Source organism: Fundulus heteroclitus, chromosome 4 (genome assembly GCF_011125445.2).
Source record: "Fundulus heteroclitus isolate FHET01 chromosome 4, MU-UCD_Fhet_4.1, whole genome shotgun sequence".
NCBI classification, from domain to species: domain Eukaryota; kingdom Metazoa; phylum Chordata; class Actinopteri; order Cyprinodontiformes; family Fundulidae; genus Fundulus; species Fundulus heteroclitus.
Genome location: NC_046364.1, coordinates 13,289,715 through 13,312,501, shown reverse-complemented (window position 1 = coordinate 13,312,501; position 22,787 = coordinate 13,289,715). Strand labels below are relative to the sequence as shown.

The 22,787-nt window shown below is 35.1% G+C and overlaps 1 protein-coding gene across 4 annotated transcripts in view; it reads left to right on the top strand.

The window, feature by feature from the left end:
* LOC105934451 (protocadherin-9) overlaps window positions 1-18,768 on the top strand; it is a 244,499-nt gene extending 225,731 nt beyond the window's left edge. For all 4 annotated transcript variants that reach the window (XM_036136080.1, XM_036136079.1, XM_036136082.1 and 1 more), the window contains one exon: window positions 16,663-18,768. In XM_036136080.1, coding sequence (XP_035991973.1) covers window positions 16,663-17,033 — 371 coding nt within the window. In that variant the 3' untranslated portion in view covers window positions 17,034-18,768. The remainder of the gene's footprint in view (window positions 1-16,662) is intronic.
* The last annotated feature ends 4,019 nt before the right edge of the window (window positions 18,769-22,787 follow it).

Here is a 22,787-nt window from a genome sequence, read left to right as displayed (position 1 = left end):
CCTGTTGTGTGAAACAGCTTTTTCCATTAAGCATGTTCAGTGTAGTTTTTTTTTTTTTTTTTTTTTTTTTACGTGCACATACATGTAAACATAGATGTGAAGTCAGCAAGCTGCATTTCATTGTATTTCTAATTTCACTCAGTACTCCAAATACCAACCATATTTTTCAATCACAGTCAAAGTACCATCTCTGTAGAGTTTAATTTTATGTATGACAATTCATTTTTTATGTAAATGTAGACAGCATTTTTTTATCTACTTCCTGCCAAACCATTTGGTCACACTTAGTTAGCATTCTTTCTTTCTCATTGTCTTTATCTGCTCTGTAATTGCAGCTTTCTGTGGCATATAGCAGGGCTGACATGTGTCCTCCAAACACACCTGGGTCGTGTGCGACCTTGCTTTCATCCATCACATTCTGCAGTTGCATACTCAGATGAGCGACTGAAACAGGAGTGGCAGAGGGAGGAAACATGATGGTGGCCAAACGTACAGATTTACAAGTATCTTGATTTTTAACTTCAACCAATTGGTGTATATTTAAAGTATCAGCTCATAATTGATGTAGCCAATGAAAAAAAATGTATCTGTCAGATTTGTGCAGTTGATTTGTCATTGACAACGTGATATAACACTTACAAGTGGAAAAATTGAAGGCATAATGTCCCTTTAAGGTGTTCTCCCATGTTTCTTTTTCACCACAAAAAATCAAAATTAACTCAAACAGAGTTTATGTTAATTTTGAGTTAATGCTTGAGTGTTTTGGAGATAAAATTACATACTTCACAGATTAATTTTTTCATCACATTTTGATACGCATTTTTGCCAGATGGTGAAAATGCTTCTCCTTACCATTTCTGGAAAATGAAGTCATATAACAATAAAACTTGTTGAAAAGTGATCTGTATGGAGGCGAATTGATGGGTTTAAAAAAAAAATGGATGGAAATTGCTGTTGTACTAAATTTTATTTAAATAATACCTGTAAAACCGCTAACATACAGCTTGTAAATTATGCAGAGCTTGTCCTGCTTTTGTTTATCTGTTGTCTCAAAGCCCAAGAATCGTCAAAGAAAGATCAAAACAGATCTCAAGATGCCATACAACACACAGATCCAAAACCACTGGTTAATCATCGAAAGCCAGCAGGAATGTTGAAGAGCCAAGTGAAATTAAAGAATGACTGGACTTCTTATTCTTCTTTCCATATCATATCACGAGGCTGAAATCAAATTTTTTCCACCCACTGTTAATGTCATTTTAACAAAAATTATATTCTTCAAGTTCAATTCAATTCAATTCAATTTTATTTATATAGCGCCAAATCATGAAACATGTCATCTCAAGGCACTTTACAAAATCAAGTTCAATCATATTATACAGATTGGGTCAGATTATACAGATTGGTCAAAAATGTCCTATATAAGGAAACCAGTTGATTGCATCAAAGTCCCGACAAGCAGCATTCACTTCTGGGGAACCGTAGAGCCACAGGGAGAGTCGTCTGCATTGTACATGGCTTTGCTGCAATCCGTCATACTGAGCAAGCATGAAGCGACAGTGGGAAGAAAAACTCCCCATTAACGGGAAGGAAAACCTCCGGCAGAACCGGGATCAGTATGAACGGTCATCTGCCTCAACCGACTGGGGTTACAGAAGACAGAGCAGAGACACAACAAGAGAAACAAAAAAGCACAGAAGCACACATTGATCTAGTAATCTGTTCTACATTAGATGGTAGTAGCGGGTGAGCCGTCTTCTCTGGATGATGTCACAGTTAACAGAACGCCAGACCAGGTGTACCTACTATGAAGAAAAAGAGAGAGAGCAAAAAGTTAAAAGCTGAAATGACGACAGTCATTTCAATGTAATACAATGCAAAACTGGAGAACAGTAGACTGAAGAACAGTAGAAATCAGTAGAGTGAGAAAATTAGACCCTGATGTCCTCCAGCAGCCTAGGCCTATCACAGCACAACTATAGAGATAGCTCAGGGTATGAGCCACTCTAACTATAAGCTTTGTCAAAAAGGAAAGTTTTAACATTAGTCTTAAAAATATATAGGGTGTCTGCCTCACGGACCAAAACTGGGAGTTGGTTCCACAGGAGAGGAGCCTGATAGCTAAAGGATCTGCCTCCCATTCTACTTTTAGAGACTCTAGGAACCACCAGCAGACCTGCAGTCTGAGAGCGAAGTGCTCTGTTAGGAACATACGGGGTAATCAGAGCTCTGATATATGATGGAGCTTGATTATTAAGGGCTTTATACGTTAGAAGGAGAATTTTAAATTCTATTCTTGATTTAACAGGAAGCCAATGAAGGGAAGCTAAAATTGGAGAAATATGATCCCTCTTGTTGATTTTCATCAGAACTCTTGTCGCAGCATTTTGAAGTGGGATTTTTAACAGCATTTTTCAACAGTTTTTTTTTTCTTTGCATTGACAGCATTTTTAATCAGGCATTAATGCAACCACTTCCTCTATAACCACATCTGCATTGCCCATAGAGTTCAATCAGTTGATCTCGCCTAAGATTAATCTATCAAAACGGATTCTCTGTCAGCTGTGGAGTCAGTTCAACCTTTCTGTTTTGCTAGCACATAAGCAGCTTTGTGTGTCCAGACAAAACGATTAACATTCTTCTAACTGCTCCTGGTTTCTCTCCGTAAGGAAAAAACAAAAAATCCTTTTAATGGCATGGCTGTGGTTTGCCACATTGCTTCTTACTTTAAGACAGAAAGCCATTAATCTGCCATAGGAAAAACAGAGCTATCTTTGCCAATTATGCTGCCCCCAAATGGCAATCTAAGGCAAGTTTTTAGCTACTTAATGTTTCCCTGTCAAGTTATTTTTCTTAAAACCAGTGCAATGACTGTTTAGCTAGTTTGAAACTTTAATTATTTGGTCAACATACAAAAAAATCCTAAAATAGGTTGGTAGTGGTGACATAGGCCATTGAATCTATTTATTGTGAGAAAGCATCTGCATTACAAAAGGTGACCTTGACAAAAAAAAAGACTTACCCTCACACACACACAGTCTGATTTACAAATTTCCAACTAAAATCCAGGCATTTATTTGTACTTTAGCACAATTAAATGTCAAAGCATAACAGAGAAAGACAAATATGTGCTTTGAAACACGACTGCTTATCATCTAGTGAGTTGTTACATAATTAAAATAAATTGCTTTTATTTATTTCCACATGATAAATACTTACTGCAGTTTTAAATGGTAATATTGAAATACGCTGGAGTTTTATTTTATTTTTTTTATTTGTTTCCATGGGGATCCATAAGCCTTCTGCATGGGTTTTTAATATTTCCACAATATTTAATCTCTTTTTCTTTAATGTTTGTGAAACATTTTGCACTCTTCTTGTCACCATTGTGGAATTTTCCAGGTTAAATGTGACTGCAGAGGACGATTGCAATGTGGGGTAACCGTTTAAATGTCCTTGGCAAGTGCACAGTTTGCAAAGAAGCAAATTTAATTTCCATGGTTTGAAATTTCAAAGGTATCACCTGATGTAATTGCTTGACTGGGGAATCCATAAATCATTGTTCAGTAAGGTCATCATGTAATTTCTACCCTAATGCTGGCATTTATTTTCCTGGCATCCTCTTTCTTCTGATTTAATCTAGCTGGGTCATTTAAGAGATTAATTGCTGCCATCTTCAAAAACAACAAATTACTTTCACACATGTTGTGAAATTAATATGCCATAACTGTGTATTAAAAAAAACACATGACCTGCCAAAGTAATGTTGTACCACCCAGTAAGCAGACAACCCTGGAGTTTGACTGTATTAAAAGGAAAATAAGAAAAAAAAAGTATGAAAAGATGTGAAATGCATGAAAAACTGAAAAAAAAGTGGATTTAAAGCTGATTACATTTTTAAAATGCAGTTTTTAACAATCTGTATTTTATGTATACAAGGTATTTTATTTTCAATGAAAATCTATCAAAGTGAGCTGTTTTTCATTCACATAGCTCAACATTTCAGTTATCTATATGGGAAAGACCAGGTTTTTATTTATTGACTTTACTTCCTCTGCTAATGCATATATACCATGGTTTCATTTAAGTTGTTTTCCAATTTAAATGAAACCAAAGCCTTTCCTACCAGAGTATTTGTTTCTTTGTATATTTCTTTGCTGTTTACATACTTTTCAAAGATACATACCTGTCTTTATTCCAGCTCCATTACATTTTAATTTTGTTAGTGAAAACACATAAAAGGCATCAAACACTATCCACTAAAGTCTACAATTTTAATTAAGCAACCCCCCCCCCCCAAAAAAAAAAACAAAAACAAAAACAAAAAAACAAACATAAGCTTCAAAAAAATTTCTAAGACTTAAATATCTTAGTTGCAACAGTTCAAAATTGTTTTCTTCCCATAGTATAGATATACTGGTCGTATGTTGGGGCATATTGAAGCTCCAGTTCGTCTCACAGATGGAGACTGGAAGATGCTTCTGGGTTGCACAGCCCTCCTGCAAAGATGTGATGGACACTTAATTACTTGGCTGACAGAAGTTATTTGCCACCTGCACCCAACAGGGGTCTCTGCCAGACCCTGACCTACACTTCCTCCCAGTATACCAACCAGCTCACAACGCAGAATTATGCATATGGCTGTTGCTCACATTTCCTGTTTTCATTAATAGGTTTTCCTTTCTTTTTTTAGTTCTTTCCATTTCCCTTCTTATTCAAAACCAACACATGCACTGAATGCATAATAAATTCCTGGCAAATTTCCATTGATGTGATGTATAGGCATTAGGCACTGTCCCTCATGAAATGTAAACACATGGTGAGGTAATATAGTATTTCATTTTCCTTATATCTGTCCTCTGTATGTGATCTACTGACAATCCTTTTTTATACTTTTCCATGGGATTTTTCTTTGAGAATAGCTTAGATTTCTGCATGTAATATGTTGTTTTCTGTAATGAACAATGATATTTATGAATGTAAGTGATCCAGTGTCTTTAAATGTACATTTGCCATTTTTGTGCATGTTCACACCACTCCAACAGAGGCAAATGATGCTCACGATTGAAGAGGAGGTGCTAACATTTTTATAGTTGCCAATTAAATTTTTGAGGACGCGTTAATTTTGACACATTGGCATATTTAACTGAAGATGTCACTGTGAACCGCACAACACATTTTAAGCCGTGACAGACGAAAACAAGTACCAGTAAACTGTTGATAAAATAAGCACTATAAGCTTGCAATCCTGTTCCATTAGAACCAAATGTTACAAATAATTTATCTTTCATAAAAAATTAACATCATAAAAATCTAAATAACCAAATATATTCGTTTCATGTTTTTTTTTTTACCAAACTGAAAAAAATTCTGACCTTAAAGTAATTTTTCAAACATTCATTTCATCAATTTAATTTAGCAGACTTTTATAAGACAGCATGACACTGTCCTTTCCCTAAGGTAATTATGAATAAATGTATGTAGGCAGAGCCCGGTCTAAAATTACAATTATTAACAGAGCGGAGATACACTTCAGGACTGCAATTACAGAGTTCGCAGGGGAATAACAAGGGTCTGTTTTATTATCTGATCTGAATCCTTGGGGCTTCAGGTAATGATCAGCACAGAAAGTTACATCTTTCTGTCACAGCATCACTGTACAACATATCTGTGCCTTGGCATCCTCCACTCTTTTCTGCTTTCACTGCTCATTTTTTCCTTTTCCCTGTTCTTCTGCCAACAAGCAGTTACTTTACCTGCTGTGCTTCATTCAACTTTATGGGTATATGGTCATATTCCATGAATTAGAATATGCCCTCAGATGAGACTCATTTGTCATATTAAAAGTACCTTTCGAATATAAGCTTTAAGCAAGTATTAAACCTACCTTTCATTAATCCCATATTTACTTATTAAAAACTTTTTGAATTAATCTGATGTAATTCTCTAATCTTGTAGGAAATTAAATGGTGTTTTAATTTGCTCTAAGCAGAAAATCATTGTAATGAAGAGAAATACAGGCTTGAAAACATCAGTCTGTGTGCTATTAATCAATATAATTTGTTTCACCTAGTGAATTGAGTTACTGAAATAAATGAAGTTTTCGAAAAATATTTTAATTCTGTTGAGTATTGTTGCATATTATGGCTTTGGTTGTCAGTGTTGGCCTTACCAAAGAGTAATTATCTGAAACATAAAAATAGTTTTATGGAGAGTGAGCACCATATCTTTAACACTAATGTTGTTTACCACTTTTATTACAATGTTGCTGTCTTTCCTCAAAGACAGTAAAGATGGAAAACTTTATACCTAATTTAAATATTATGTCATTGCCACAATTTTATAGAGTTTTTGTCTAAGTTTTGTTAATTTCATGCAGCTATACTCATTAGAGGTTATAACTTGTTAATTCATTGTTATAGTGACTGACGGTTTAGTTCAGAATTATTATTCAAGTGCTTGTAAGCTCAGACTGGCAATTTAATGTAGATACAGAGGAGACCTATTGTTAAAACCTTGTGCTTGTAAGTCTCAGTGGAGATCCTTGCATATATAAGCAGGACTCAGTTTTCAGTTTGCATGCATGTTTGTCCAGAATTGGCCTATATAGACCTAATTATACCTTTGAAGCCATAATACATTCTGAATTGTGGCAAACAACAAAGTAGCACATTTTATCTAAATATTTCTTGAAAAGCTTCACTTTTTTGCAGAAACTGCTGTAAACATAAAACATAGACGACAAAGAAACGATCTAAATTTTCAGGGAGAATAAGCAAATGAGGCGAGTTACTGTATGGCTGACAGAAATGTGCATGAATAAGTATGTCGTTTTAATGGGTGCCACAACTAAACAGTTTATTGTAAAAAAGTTTATTTTAATGATTTAAAATTTAAAATGCAATCACACAAAGGAAGCTGATTTTAGTTTTAAAATGCCCTCAGCAAAAAGAATGACAATCTTTTTCAGCATTAATGTGTAAATTGTTTTTTAATATATTTCAGCATATGAAATATGAAATTTAAAGTCAATCTAAACTTCTGTTAAAATTTGAGCTCTATCTCAAAACATGATAGAAAAAAAGTCTACTTCAAGAAAATGGTTTTGTTGCATTTAATTCATTACTGTGCTTATTTTTAAATGGCCATCAGCAGTCTGCAACTTGATTCTGCCTGACATAATGAAAATTCAATTCATGCATGGCACTTTAATAGCAAGTCATAAGTGACAATTTTTTGACAACTTATCTCCCCCAGAGAAAAGAAAATCAATACTTGTATAATACAAACAGCCACATCACAAATAAAACCACAAGGACATGGTGTAACATGATGCACTAGGAAGAGACTGATGTGAAATACTGAATATCAGCGATGCTTTTATTGTACTCTTTCATTTAGATGGTAACATTTTTGGTGTCTTTTAGATTTAAGGAAACAAATACAAGCTGCAATGTCACTGTTTCTTGAAGTCGACAAAACTGCTTTATGTATGTTACTTTAGTTGACGCAATAAGCCAAATTGAAAGGGAAATGCTCTATGCTAAAATGTGTTTAGCAGTCATATTGATTGATACTGAAATCAATCAATGTATTTTTATGGTTTTACTATTACTATCTTTAACTTGTGCAATTATAACAGAAATTTTACAAAACTTAACTGGTGGTGACTAGTCATAGGTTTCTGTTTTGCTTCTTTATTTGACTGTAAGAACAGTTGTCATGACTAAAATTATGAGTTGTTGTCATATTGGCCCTGTTCTCATCAACACTTATAATGATCACATAAAACTGGAACAGTCAATTAAATCTTTCCAAAGTCAAATTAAATAAGTGATGGTGTTGAAATCATTTGCTGTGATGTTTGTGTTCTTTGGGAAGACACAATTGCTTTAAAGCTTTGTCAGTCTTCATCTTAAAATGTCTTTTCACATTTATTTTTATTCTGTCTTGGAAAGAGAAATGACATGTTTAAATGAGAATTGCATTAAAAAAATTGAAAATCACTAATATAATTAATTCACTGATGATAAAGTTTACATTGTGTATTTAACAGAGAAGAGTTTGTGGTAATGAAAGTAAACAGTAACAATGTCTTTCTTGAAAACCAGTTAACTTTTAATTGTATTCTAACAATTAAAAAATTGCTGTATAGCTCATCCATATAATAAAAAGAAATATATTTTAGTTACTGCATGCAGTGATACACTATGATGTGCCATATTGATGCTGGTGTTTAGCATTCTACAGTTTTATCTTTACATGTGCCCTTCAACCAGGCTTTTACCTGGAGGAAAGCAGCAGTAGAACAAATGTATGTGGATTTTTTTTTACCATTCCCAAAACCACTGGTAGATCCTAAAGACTACAATGGAACTTGGCTACAGTGGAAATTGTGATATCTGCCAGCTCATGTCATGCAGAGACATGTCTGCAGGAAAATAATACAGCAAAGGACTAAAAATGGATTGAAGTGTGAGGAATAGTCCATGGTGACTTGTTTAGCTTCTGCTGCAGTGCAGTACAAACATTTTTCCTCTCCTCTATCTTATTTTGTTTAGGCTCTGGTTGTTTGGTCGGAAAGCATTGCACAGGTAACGATTGTTGGCAGAAGAATCTGTGCTTAGGCAAAAACTGGATATGTTTTGTATGTCTCTGTAGATGAGGTGGAAGATGTTTTCGAGAATGATTTTTCCCCCAAGTTGTCCTGAGCCTCTTTGCTTGTACATCCTGGTGAGAAGGAAATACTTCACAGCTTTTTAATTAACCCTACATTTCTTACCCTTTTTTTCTTCTTTTTTCAGTGTTCTATATTTCCGAACTAATAAGACGTTTTTGACATGCACTGAAGGGGCAGAACTACATAGTGTTTTCATTATTGTGCTTGTTTTTTTATCTTTTCAGCAAGGAGCATCTTCGCAATGTTTGCAGTTTATATACTGACATAGTGCTTATTCATTTAAGGATCTCAGTTATCATATCCAGTGACTGACCAGGTTTTGCTTCCCGTCTTAACCACCAACTACTGGCGATAGACTCAATATATAGATATAGAAAATAGATGGGTATATGAAGTCAATAACACCTGGAATGAGTTATGTCCTCTCTTTGGTTATTTCCCTTATTCAGCCTGTGTTCTCCAGCTATCAAATTGTATAAATGTGTGACCATTCAAACCACCTAATCCTTTTTACCCCCCTAATACATTGTGATTGTACGCATGTAATGTTACTGAGCACTGGGTTTTCTTATATCTTCAACCATATTTATGCAGTACAACAATAATAGATATTCAGAGTCCTTTGCCATGAGGTCTCATGTTAAACTTTCAGTGACCAGTATGAGCGTGTGAGAATAATAACTACGAATTTAACACACCTGCTCGCCATTCACACCTGATACTTTGTCACATGATACCAGAGAGGGAAAATTGGTCATCGGGCACAATTTAGACTTTTTTTCAGTTAGGGGTGTACCTACTTTTGTTGCCAATGGTGTAGACGTTCAGGTCTGTGTGGTGAGTTGATTTGAGGGGACAAGAATTTTTAACTGTTTATCCGATATAACATGAGTTTAACTAACCTTGTGATGATACCTTGCAAAAAAGAAATCCGTTTACGGGACGAGAAATACCATGCAGCAAAGTTGCTTTGTTTTAATTAGTCTGGCTTTCTAACACCTTTGCTGACAGTATATATTGGTGTACAGGACCTTGAATGAAGAGGTTTGACATACCGAAATATACGTACATCCCAATCATATTTCTGCATATGTGCCTTGCATGTCAATGACATAGGAAGATGTCATTGACACTGACATAAATAATGCTCCAACACCGATATCCTCTTCATTGGACACTGTAGCATACAAAATTTGATCACCAGTTAAGCCAGAAGGCCATGCATTTTTTGACATCAAATATTTTTTTGTGGTAAGAGCATCGCAGGGGTAGCAGTCTAAGTAGGGAGGCCCAGACTCCCCTTTCTCAGAGAAGGCACTCTACCCTTATCTGGCTAAAGGCCTCAGATTTGGAGGCACTGATCCTCATCCCGGCCGCTTCACAATCGGCTGTAAACCGCTCCAGCGAGAGCTGTAGATCACAGCCTGATGAAGCCATAAGGACCACGTCATCTGCAAAAAGCAGATACGCAATCCTAAGATCACCAAAACGGATCCCCGTAGATCATGGTGTAGATGTTATCATTAAAACATTTAATTACCATTTGCACCAAAACAAGCAATGCTAGCGTGCCAATCCCCATGTACTTTGAAGATAAACATTTACATGTATCACATTTATTTATCATGTTTTGATAAAAGAAAATGGCTTTGAAATGCAGATCATCAGTTTTTTTCAGCAATATTGCCAAGAAACACAAAACCCTTAAAACCATGTATTTTGTCAATAGATTGTTAGACAATGTTTTACTTTTAACATTGAAAATGTATGTTTCCAAGAGAGGATATTCATTTGAATGTTTAAATCACAAATTTATCTGAGATTAATACTCTGTAAAGTCTAATCCAGTAATATTTCTCAGTGATCATGGAAACTATGTAGGAGAGACTCCTTTCTTAGCAACCTTAACGTTTTCTGTTTTTCTTGACTTCACTTCCTTTTTTATTCTTTTTAAATTTGCCTGATCCTCTTTTTTTTCTTAACCACCCTTCACTCTGAAACTCAAGCTTTGTCTTCATTTTCTATTTTGACTCCCCGCTGCCCTTCATGTCCTCTCATGAGAAGCTGCTGCCTGGCCTCAAAGGGAGCACTAGAAAGGATCCATCAGCCAGACTGCTATTCTCAGGAGAATGCATCCTGCGTGTTGCTCTGTTCTGCTCTGCTCACTATTATATCTATCCAACCCCAGATCGCCTTTACTGTAGATCACAGGCTGCTTTTTGGTATTTTTTTTTCCTTTGCAAAGCTGTATAGAGTTGTAATTCTATGCCTTGTTGGACACTGCTCACACATTTTCACAAGCTGTTTGTGAAATTGTTGCTGCTGGTGGGAACCAGATCTATCTGCAAGGCATTTAATAGGGTATATCATTATATGCTGTAGTGTGCATGGTAATGGATTGGCCTTATCCATGTTTATGTTGTACTGAGAAGAATCAAAGGGTCACAAGGAACACCTACTGCAGATTTAAGGCATGAAACATTAATCTGCCAGACGTATCTGGAGGGTTTTTGAGCACCAGCTGGAGACATTGGTATGTTACTTTTAAGCCTCAGTGCTGGACTAAAACAAAGCCGCATTTATCCCCAAATAACAACATCTGGGCATGCTTAACAGCATGGATAAATAAACAAGCCCTATGGACACTAAATCCCCCCACAATCAATCACTCTCACACACACCCCCTTCCCATTCCCTCTTGACTTTCTGAAGGCTGTTGTTGGTGTGGGACTGGCACATCAGTGCTGATAGTGTGCATCCAATTAATTAGCCAAATGTTATCTCATTAGTAATAGCCGGAAGAGTAAAGCAAGTACACTGCCTTACAGTTGCAAACTTCCTCTGGTCAGCACTGAGCTTCCTTCTTTCCTCCTCCATAACCTCTGTGATCTGTTGATGCTGAGTAGGAGGGCAAAACAGAGGCTTGTGACTGCTGCTTGGTCAAAGTGTCCATCATTAGGCGGCTATTCCTCGTGGCTCACATTTATTCCACAGCTCCTGCAGACGTAAAACCGGACAGCCTCCAGCATATCCTAATAGCGCCGCATCACAAAACACTCTAATGGTTTTGCTGTCTTTAAGGGATCTGTCTTTGTGGAGCTCTGCATTATTTGCACAGTGCTTTAAGCAAAAGTCAGCACCATCTGACACACAACTGAATCCCTTGCATTCCTCAACACCTGTGCCTCAATGTTATTTAAAGCACTCAGGGGCTCTGCACCAAACACCAGCCACCAGCTATTTGCTTGTGTGTGTCAAGTGTGTGTATGTGTGCACAAGTGTTCAGGGAAGAACTTGCTTCCTGCAATGTACAAGCTATAAGCAACAGGCTATGCACAGACAAACAACACCTAACAATTTGAAAACCATTTTGTCTAGACATAGAAAAGAGGAAGTGATATGTCTTTAGGGAAGACCTGCGGTAAGACTAAGTTATTTATTGTTTTAGTTTAGACATGAATACAAATAGCATTATTTTGATTCAATGTAGGATTTGGAGTTGTATTAATAGCAGAGAGATGAACAATTAATCGGTGCTTGTTTTCCCATTAGTATGGACATTTTCATTCCCCAAAAATAAATGTATGCTCAAACACGCAGCACAGACTTTAGGAAACACATTACCATCCTTTTAAGCAAACCAAAGATGCATCAATTCTTTCAGTCTTTGGTATTTAAAAAAAAACTATTTAAATTTAATGAACATTCACTGCAGTATGTCAGTGCTTTTAGGCCATGGCATAAAATCTAAATTATCAAAGAAGAAATGTATAAACTAGTTACAGGCATGAGCATGCATGGAGGTCAAGTTCCTAAAATAATTTAGTTCTTGTTCATCGCTGTGGCAACACAGTATCTGGCTTAAGTTTACAGGTTTATTTGTCAAGCAGGAATACATGGTCATCCCCAGCTGTGTGGTATCCAGAGCTGAAGTGCTACGCCGTGGTTATGCTTACCTGTCTTCAGCTTTTCAAAATAGCAGGAATTAGCATGACTTTCTTGGGGCTTCTATAAAAAAAAAATGAAGAAACAAAGCAGCTTTTGCAGTTCAGCCCGAAATTATTTAAATTTTTTGACAGATTTAAATGTTTCATTATTTTCATACAACTAAGAAGTTTGTTTCTAATAGAGAGCGAGACAGGCATCTCATAAAAAAAAGATAATAAAACCATACCAAATGTCAAATCATTTTAAATTTCACATTATTCAAAGTACTTCAGAAATTAATAGACAACCATAGACATAGTTTAACTGTATAAACTGTGCAATAAGCCTGTGCAATAGTCCTGTATAAACTGTATAATAACATATGTGCAATAACATATTTATACATAGGAGTGTACAGAATTGTATATTGTATATAGCTGTATAACTGTATCTAACTGATTCTACTTACCTACTTTGACACCTTCTTCTGACTTTTGACTATTGAGCCGATGGGAATTTCTCCACTGTGAGATCAATAAAGCTTATCTTATCTTATCTTATCTTATCTTATCTTATCTTAGAATAGCAGAGAGAATAAAACTTAAATAAAACAAAATAAAAGCAAGAATAGTTTTGACTTCCAATAACGTTTTAGCATATCATATTCAATCTGTCACAAGCCAGGGAAAAGAGAAAAGCTTTTGACTGACATTTAAATTATTCTGTGCTCTGAGCATCACAGATATGTTAAGGTAAGGTATTCCACAGTCTTAGGGTGACCAAAGACAAAGCTCAATTATCTTTACTTCTTAACTTTAATCTCAGAACCTGAAAGATAATCTTGCTAGTTGACCGGAGAGCACTCAAAGATGTGTAAAAGCTCTAAGATAGGATTTTCTACTTTAAAAGTTAATAAAACTTTACAACCAATGCAAGGAAGCCAATGAAGAGATTTTAAGATCCAAGTTATGTGGTCATGCTTCTTTGTCTCAGCTAAAAGATGCAACGTTCTGAACTATTTGTAAATGCTGGAAGGATGGGTGTTGTAGACAGGCGACCTGGTTAAGTGAACAGTATGAAGGGAAACTAAGCAGGGTTTTTACTTTATGAAGCCCAATTGACTCTCCACTGGTTATAGACCAATATATACAGTAGCATTACAATACTCAATGTAAGAGATTATAAACATAGGATCAACCTTCTCGAGATGCTTAAAGAGGGATAGAGCTTTGCTTTAGCAATGAGTCATAGTTGGAAAAACCTGGACTTGATAACGTTCACCTGTTTGCTCAACTTAAGACAGCCATTCAGAAAGACATTAAAATTCCTCACTGCAGAGGGATTGTGAGTAGCTTAAGAAACAAAAACATCAGCTCCAAATCTTTAAGGTTGGAAGGCTGACTTGCAATCATTAGCTTTCTTCACAGATTCAAGTCAGAACTCTTACTCAGTAACTACAAAACATACATTTTTCCGTAAGAAGACAAACTTCGGTAAAATAAAATATATAAATAACTAAACCTAAACCTAAATAAAATAAATACATTTTGAGCTCAACTGTAAATGTATTAAATGTTCACCTTCATTGCAGTTAATTATTACCTCACAGAAAACTCTCAATTGTATTTTTGTGTGTGAACTTAATTGAGAGACTGAGTGCCAAAGATTCCAGATCTAAGTATTTCTGTTATAATTTAACCGACAAACCTAAGCATATCTGTTTTTTTCCTTATATTTATGTAATTCAAAACAAACAAAAAACATTAACTGATGTGTAGTGATAAGACTTTGTTTGAAATATTTTGTCTTAGATTATGTGGTCCAGTTTGCATGTTTACTATTGTCCTAATACAATATTCAGATCAGAAAGGTTAAAAGATATAATCATTATTCAGCAGTGTGTTGAGTTTAGACATCCATGTACATTAGTTGGTCTGCTTGACAATACCAAACGATATTTGTAAATTATCTGTAAATTTCCTCAAAAAAGAAGGTATGTGCCAATTGCAAGAGAAAGGGGTTGATTCAAATTATTTAAGTTGCCTACAGGGCCTCTGAATGTCTACATGCAAATGGTCATGTTTATCACATGAAATGTGATACCAAATAGAATAGCACAATGTGTCCTTGATAATCGCTTGCTTGCTTATGAAAGAGCAAAGTGAAAATACAGACATCATAGTGTTGTAAGTTGGTAATTAACACACAGAATACTAATCCTGCCTTTAGATACACTCTGATGCATGAACTATTCATGTTTCATAATTTTCCAAGTATTGTGAGTTGGAGGAAATGCCATCAGTGACATCATGACTGTGATGCTTTCAGTAGCCATTTATCTACCAATACAAAAAAGCTAAATGTCACATAAATGGCAGGTCTGTAAGTAGTTTCTGTGCTCCTCACTGCAGATCCTGAACATAATCTCAGCCCCTCCTTTCTTTGCAATCTCCCTTCTCTAACAGCTCCTAGAATGTTTGCTCAGCAATCTTTATCCTTATTTAAGAAATTAATCCTGACTTCATTTTGATACAATGCATTACTTGCCCTCACAGTTCTTCATGCAATTATCTGTGCCTGATTCCACAGGTTAATTCATAGTGTCCATCATTTAAGCACGAAAATTACTTGCTTTTGCCAAGTTAAACTGCAGTATTCAAGTAGAAGGTCTCAGTGAGAAAAAAAAAATGTTCTTTTAATCACAGTTGAATAGCCACTGCAAAAAATCTAAATCAAATAAAAGAAGGACCTTGCCAATATATGTTTTGTAGAAGAAGTTATAAGTATTTATTTTGCAATGCTAATTCAGGCATGATGTAGATTAATCCTGATGAAAAACTTTATTTCTATTACACTTAAGCAAAACTAAATGAGCCAGTGTTTGAGTGGAAAGTGCCCACAATTAGATGATGAAATTTAGTTTTGATGCAGAGGTACAATTTTTGTTTAATTAGCCAACAAGACATAGTAATTAGAGTGTGAGAGTCAACTTTGTTTAAAAAAGAAAAAGAAAATCATAAATTTTACAGTTTCCAAATTGCAGAGTTTGAATTAAAATAATTTAACTTCTGAATGTTATAAAAGTTTTACTTTCTGAGAATTTATCTAGGGCCAATAATGGCTTTCCATTTTCCTTAATTTATTTTTAAAACTGACTAGTTTACTACAGGAAAGGCATGATCACATTTTGGACCATATAGCTCTACTATCTATATAAGTAATTCAAATAATACAAGAAGTTTCTTGTATGAATGTCAGTGAGCTCCAGCTTTAGCTATTTTTTATCACAAGTACTTCAAATGATTAAACAAATTTAAATATTAGACAGAGTAAACCTGAGTAAATACAAAATTAATTGAACAATTTTTATTTCATTTATTAAAAGAAAAGGCTATCCAAACCACATTGGCTTTAAGCAAAAAGTAATTACACCTTAAAGTTGTGTTGAGTCACCCACCAGAACCACCTGGTTACTTCCCGGGGGAAACAGCATCAGCTATTTATACAATTATACAATAACTGGCAATGAGTATTTCACATTTAGCAGTATTTTGGCACACTTTTTTGGATAATGGTTTTAAGTTTCCCAGCATAAATTGCCTGTTTAAGGTTACACCACAGCATCTTAAGACCTTAGGATTTAAGACCTTACTTAGACTTGATCAATTCCTAGGCTTTATTTTTCTATTTTTGATCCATTCAGCTGTTTACGCCCTGATGTGCTTGGAAACTCTGGATTTTGTGATAGTGATCTGAATTTAGGTTTCTATCAATCATAGCAAAGTCATGGAACCAAAACAACTCGATACTCTCATACTACCACCACCATGTTTAATTAAGTATCCTTTTTCAGAAATGTTTTTTTATGTTAGGATGGAATAAATATGTTATAACTAAAATATCTTGCAAAATAAATAAATCACCAAATGTACTATTTTCATCTGATTTATTTTTAACAGTTCCTTGCTCTCCTCCAAATTTCTTAAATTATAAAAAAGGTTATTTAATCAAAAGATTCTGTTCTGTAAAATGTTTGTTTTGTGTGTGTTTTTCAGATGGACCCCTGGGACCGCGTGGGCTTGTGGAAGCTACAGAGATGTGCACACAGGAGTGCCTTGTCCTGGGACATTCAGACAACTGTTGGATGCCTCCCACGTTAGGATCATACCAGCAGCCTAAGTCGCCTGTGTCTAGCTTTGGCTCTCAGCGGGAGTGGGGTCAGAAGGACAAACTCCTCAATGGACACACTCTGTCCAGAACCTGGAAAAATGAAAGTGGACGGTCGGAGCATTTTGGCGACAGGAAGCAGTTTGGGAGTGGGGAGGGACACTTCACCAGCAGCAGCAGGGCTGATATTCCTTTGGTGAGTCTGAAGTCTTGCCAAGCCGCATCCTGTCCAGACAGTCCAAAAGACCAGCAGCTATAAAACAAACTTTCCTTTGCTGCAAGAAATCTGAGAAAACAGGTGAAGATTCTCACCTGGGCTCACCCTGTGTTTCATTGGTTTATTTCTCGTCTCATTTCTTCCCACTTAAGTTGATGCTTCTGCAGTCTAATAACCACATGTACTGTGTAGGCTACAAAATAGTGCTGATGCTTAGTTCTCCACACTAAAATGCTTCTACAGCTCCACACAAAGCCTTTTTTCTTTGCTGTGATTCTCCACAAAAACATTTTTTGTCCACTTCTTGTGGGGACATGTGGAAGAAGGACCTGCATAAAACTGAAAAAAAAAGGGAGCGGGGAATGACTGGCAGACCAATATATACAAATCTTTGTGGTGTGATTGTTATTGAGCTGTTTGGGACTATATTATTCAACACAATCAAAGAACAATGTGATTATGTTTTAAGAAAGTGTTGTTCTTATAACACTTGTTTGTGGACACTTGTTTATTCTGTCATTGTCTCTGTGTTTGTAAATAATACTTATTAATCACAATCATGTATCTGTAATATTCACAGTGGGTAGGACAGTTCTTGGCTTTTGTCATCATAATGACCTCTCATCAGGATTTGACGATTTCAGCCGGACAAAGGTCTATAACATGGCATATTCTCCAACATGAAAACATTTATCTGAAATATGTTTCTGGATTTTTATTTAAACAAAATCTTGCCTCGTGATTTACTGTCACCTTTATGCCATATAAATTTTATTCAACTGCTGCAAAATCTCAAAAAGGTAAATCAGTTTTTTTTTTCCATTAGAAAAACAAAATGCTTTATGAAGGATGTCAGTGCTCAACATGTGCATTATAAAACTGAAAAGCTCTGAAATGATTTGATTTTGAAAGTGTTTAGTACAATTAAATAGCAATATATTTGTAAATGGCTAAATGTTTTATCTAAAGTTGATCTTACTGTATAGATTTTCTTCAATTTGTGATTTAACTGAGTGCGATATCTCAGTAGTACCTGCAATTTATTGACCTATGTATGTAAATATACATATATATGTATTATTTCCACAGATTATTATTTTCCATACATAAGAAAACACAGGTAAAGATAACACTTTAATCACTGTGCCTTCATTATGTTTCTTCAAACACTGAATATTGCTTATTTAAGTGACAAGATCATGTTGGCTACAGAAAATGTCTGGTCTGATAATCAAAAGCCTTATGCATTGAGTTTTTGCCAAATTTAAAGACATCAACCCAACAACAAAAAGACATGGACAGACTGTGTCAACCATGAAAGATAAATTGTCATTTCACCATCTGAAAAAGTTGGTTTTCACAGCATGGGTGGCAAATACACAATGGAAAAAAGCATGCTAAAAGATATACCTTATACAATTAAATTTGTCATTTTTGTCTTTCCTTTACCTTATTTTTTTTTTCTTTTTTGAGATGGGGGTGGTGGGTAGAGCTGAGTTGTGCATAAAGAGTAATTCCGTTTGTAAAGCACTTTCACATTTATGTCACAATATAAAAATGTTAAGTGGGATGGAGTGATTTGCTTAACGCAGTATGTTTATTAGTTGTGAGGGTGTTTGACTTCACCAATACTGAAACAGTTAATCCTTGTTACTCTACAGGTATATGGCTACTGCAATAAATGTTTTAATTATGTGTATGCTTTTTTGCGTACAAGATGGCTACATCAGGAAATCTGTGTCCTTTTTGTGAATAAATACACACCTGAACCTTGGAATATTTATTTTGGAAGCAATGCTTTAATATCTTACAGGTTTTTGCCTAATTAGAGTCATTTTATTTCTCTAAAAAAAAAAAAAGGAAAATCATTCCCATTATCTGTTTGTACACTACTTGGCAATTTTTTTCTCTCTATAAAACGATGGCAAATTTACTTGTTAACAAAGCAGAAACCGATTTGTTTAAACATCCTCGAAGAGAGTGTGGCCTGACAAACAGTCCTTCTTGCTACTGTTCTATTTAGCATTTTGTGTCCTTACAGAAAATAAAAGCTACTTAGAAATATTACTTTCAGGGTCACTGTGGCATAAACAGACAGCTATAACAAAACCCAAGGGACCCAATTCAAGGAAATTTCCCTTAGATTGTTTCCATGGAAATAAAGAGTTTAACCATCCATAATAAAAATACAGCTTTCTGAGCTGTATTTTTATGATATAGTTTTGGACCAAATAGTGCACAATTAAAATGTTTGCAATGGCATGGTTCAAACAGGTTCAATCAGATTTCAGAAAATCAGATTTTCTTAAAACATTTGTATTAATACGATGGAAGGTAAATAATCTAAGACCCATTCCTGGCACTACCTTGCAATAAAAAAATCATCTCCACACTTCAAAAAAGAAAGTCTTTGCTATTATAATAATTTACTACATACAGTCATATTCAATAATTTACAATATTATTGAAAAGCTAATTCAATTTGGTAACTGTATTGATGAAGTGAAACACTTTATATTGATTAATTACACACTGGCTTCATATCTGTTAATTATGATAATTTTCTACTTACAGCTAATGAAAACACAACATTTTAGATTAGAATATTACATCAAGCCAATAAAGAAAGTGTTTTAATATAAAGATGAGGACCAAATAAAACATTTGGTAATACTTTTTAAAAAGTTATTTTTAAAAGGAACTTCTATTGTCACGAACAAGACAGAGATGCCCTAGACTCAACTCTGTCTATCTAAGACAGAGCGTTGGGTATATGTCTAAGGTAGACAGAGAGACCCAACAAACTATTGAGTGTATAGAAATCAACATACTTTAAAATAACCTTTTTTATTGATATTATGTAATATTCTAATTTGTTTTATTATCTGTAAGACAAAATCATCAGCAAATGCAGGCTTAAGATATTTCACTCTTTGTGTAATTAATCTACATAATACATGACTTTCACTTTCTAAAATGTGTGACAAAAAATCCTTTTTTCACAATTTTCAAATTCATTGAGCTGTATATGTTCTGATTGTGCTCCATATCTAAGTCTAAAACTTGATGAAAATAATTATTGTCTGGTAGTCTTTTAATAAAAATAACAATTATTATTATTATTATTATTATTATTATTATTATTATTATTATTATTATTATTATTATTATTATTATTATTATTATTATTATTATTATTATTATTATTATTAATAATAATAATAATAATAATAATAATACTAATACTACTACGACTACTACTACTATTCAATTCAATTAAATTTTATTTATATAGCACCAATTCATGAAACATGTCATCTCAAGGCACTTTACAAAGTCAAATTCAATCATATTATTGGGTCAGATTATACAGATTGGTCAAAAAATTTCCTATATAAGGGAAACCAGTTGATTGCATCAAAGTCTTGACAAGCAGAATTCACTCCTGGAGAAGCGTAGAGCCACAGGGAGAGTCGTCTGCATTGTCCATGGCTTTGCAGCAATCCCTCATACTGAGCAAGCATGAAGTGACAGTGGAAAGAAAAACTCCCCATTAACGGGAAGGAAAACCTCCAGCAGAACCGGGCTCAGTATGAACGGTCATCTGCCTCGACCGACTGGGGGTTAGAGAAGACAGAGCAGAGACACAACAAGAGAGACAAACAAGCACAGAAGCACACATTGATTCAGTAATCTGTTCTACATTAGATGGTAATAGCAGATGATCTGTCTTGGATGATGTCACAACTAACAGTACGCCAGACCAGGTGTACCTACTATGAAGAAAAAAAGAGAGAGAACAAAAAGTTAAAAACTGAAATGACAACAGACAACTACTACTACTACTAATAATAATAAAAATAATACATTATAATTTATTTACACAGGTAGTATAAACACGAGTTCTCATTTACAAGAGAGACCTGTTAACACATTTTTAAAACCTCAAACAGATCATAATCCAAGACAGTGACACAATGTTTAAATATTAATTGATTAACCAAAAAATAAAAATATAAAAGGACAATACATCTCTTATGTTGTGGCAAGATGTTTTTGACTGAGTAATAAAATCACCCATAGAGATTTGATCTGTTTCAGTTCCTGTGGACGGTCATTCCAGGTTGAAAGTGGAGTGTAAGAGAAGGCTGATTTTCCAAACTGGACCGAGGAAACACAGAGAGTAATAACATCCTGGGATCGCACACTGCAACTGGTGTGTTTAGATGACATGTAAGAAGATAAATATGGAAGCAATAAGCCAAGAATGGATTTATGGATAAAAATGCACCAATGAAAGAGACAGTGATGACTAACTAACTAATACAAAGTGCAATGCTGGGTAAGATGTCCATCTAGTAATGAATCATAGACCTCCACAATAGGCTGGAACTAATAAATGAAGGCAATTGTGTGAGGAATTCATATATTAAATGCCATTATATTCTAAAACAGGTAAAAAGGTAGTGGTGGCCAGATGTTTCCTGGCATAAAAGAAAAAAAAAAAACATGACTTGTTTCTGAAAAGAAACCTAATTTAAGTCTCTTTAAAACTTAGGTTTTCAATCATTCTCCCAAGGTATTTGTAGGAGGACACAAGCTCAGTAGAGAAAACATTTGAGGACACAATTGAAGGTAAACTAGCCGGCACTCTGTTTTGGAAAACAACATCACCTTGGTTTTATTTGCATTCAGTAGTAGTCTGAGCTGTTTTTTTCTCACCATGGTTTAAGTGTATAATAAAGTTAAATCATAAAGCCTTAGTCCTCGACACGGTCGACCCGGGTTCGAATCTGACCCGCGGTCCTTTGCCACATGTCTCTCCCCCTCTTCCTCCCCCCTTCCTGTCAGCCTACTTTCAGAAAAAGCGAGCCACTAGAGCCGCAAAAAATCCCCCCAAAAAATAAAAAAAATAAATATACCATACATAAAATTAAGCTATGAATGCAAGTGTGAATGCAACTGTTACTGTAAATGTGCTGTGAACATTTACATGTTCACAGAAAGCTTAATAGAAACAATGACAAATAAAAGCCCAATATCTAAAATACATGTTTATCTTTACATAGGCATGTAGATATGGCGACTACAAACAATATTATGTTGAAAGTGCATAGATTAATACATGAAAAAGATGTGAAAGTGATTAATCAAACATTATAGCTCCTCTTTTTCCAAGACTAAAGTGAATTGAATAGGAATAATTGATGGGTGGATGATTGGATAAGCATACAGCTTGTCTTGTTAAAGCTAGGGTCAACGATTTTTCCAGAAGTTTCCCCAAGTCCCTTTTTGAATAACTGCACATGCACAAGACCTTGTTACTTTGCTCTTCCGCTCTTCAGGAGCATCACTTGTAAAAAAAAAAAAATCTCCCAAATCCACTCTGGTCTAATTTCTTTCTACTGGGTCCTTCCTCTTTTTTTAATAAAAATTAATGTGGTTCGCTTCATGTGACTCTCAGCCATGTTCAAAGTCTACGGTGAGAGCAGCGGAGCTACAATGAACGGCTAACCGCTGAACTAACCAGATACATAAACGTTAGAAGTGCACATGTGCAGCCAGCAAGCGGAAACTATGAAGTAACGAGCATGGACATTGCCATTATGTAAGCGCGTCGGACTGATTGGCATGTGGGACAACCAATAGATTTGGCAATACTCCCGGAACTTGAGGGGGCAGAAGGGAATGAAAGCAGGAACAAAACTCTGACCAATCCATGCCCTTCAAACCAAGGGGCATGGATTGGTAAGAGTTTTTACAGGCCTGCAGCTCCCACAGAAAGCAATTTTTTAA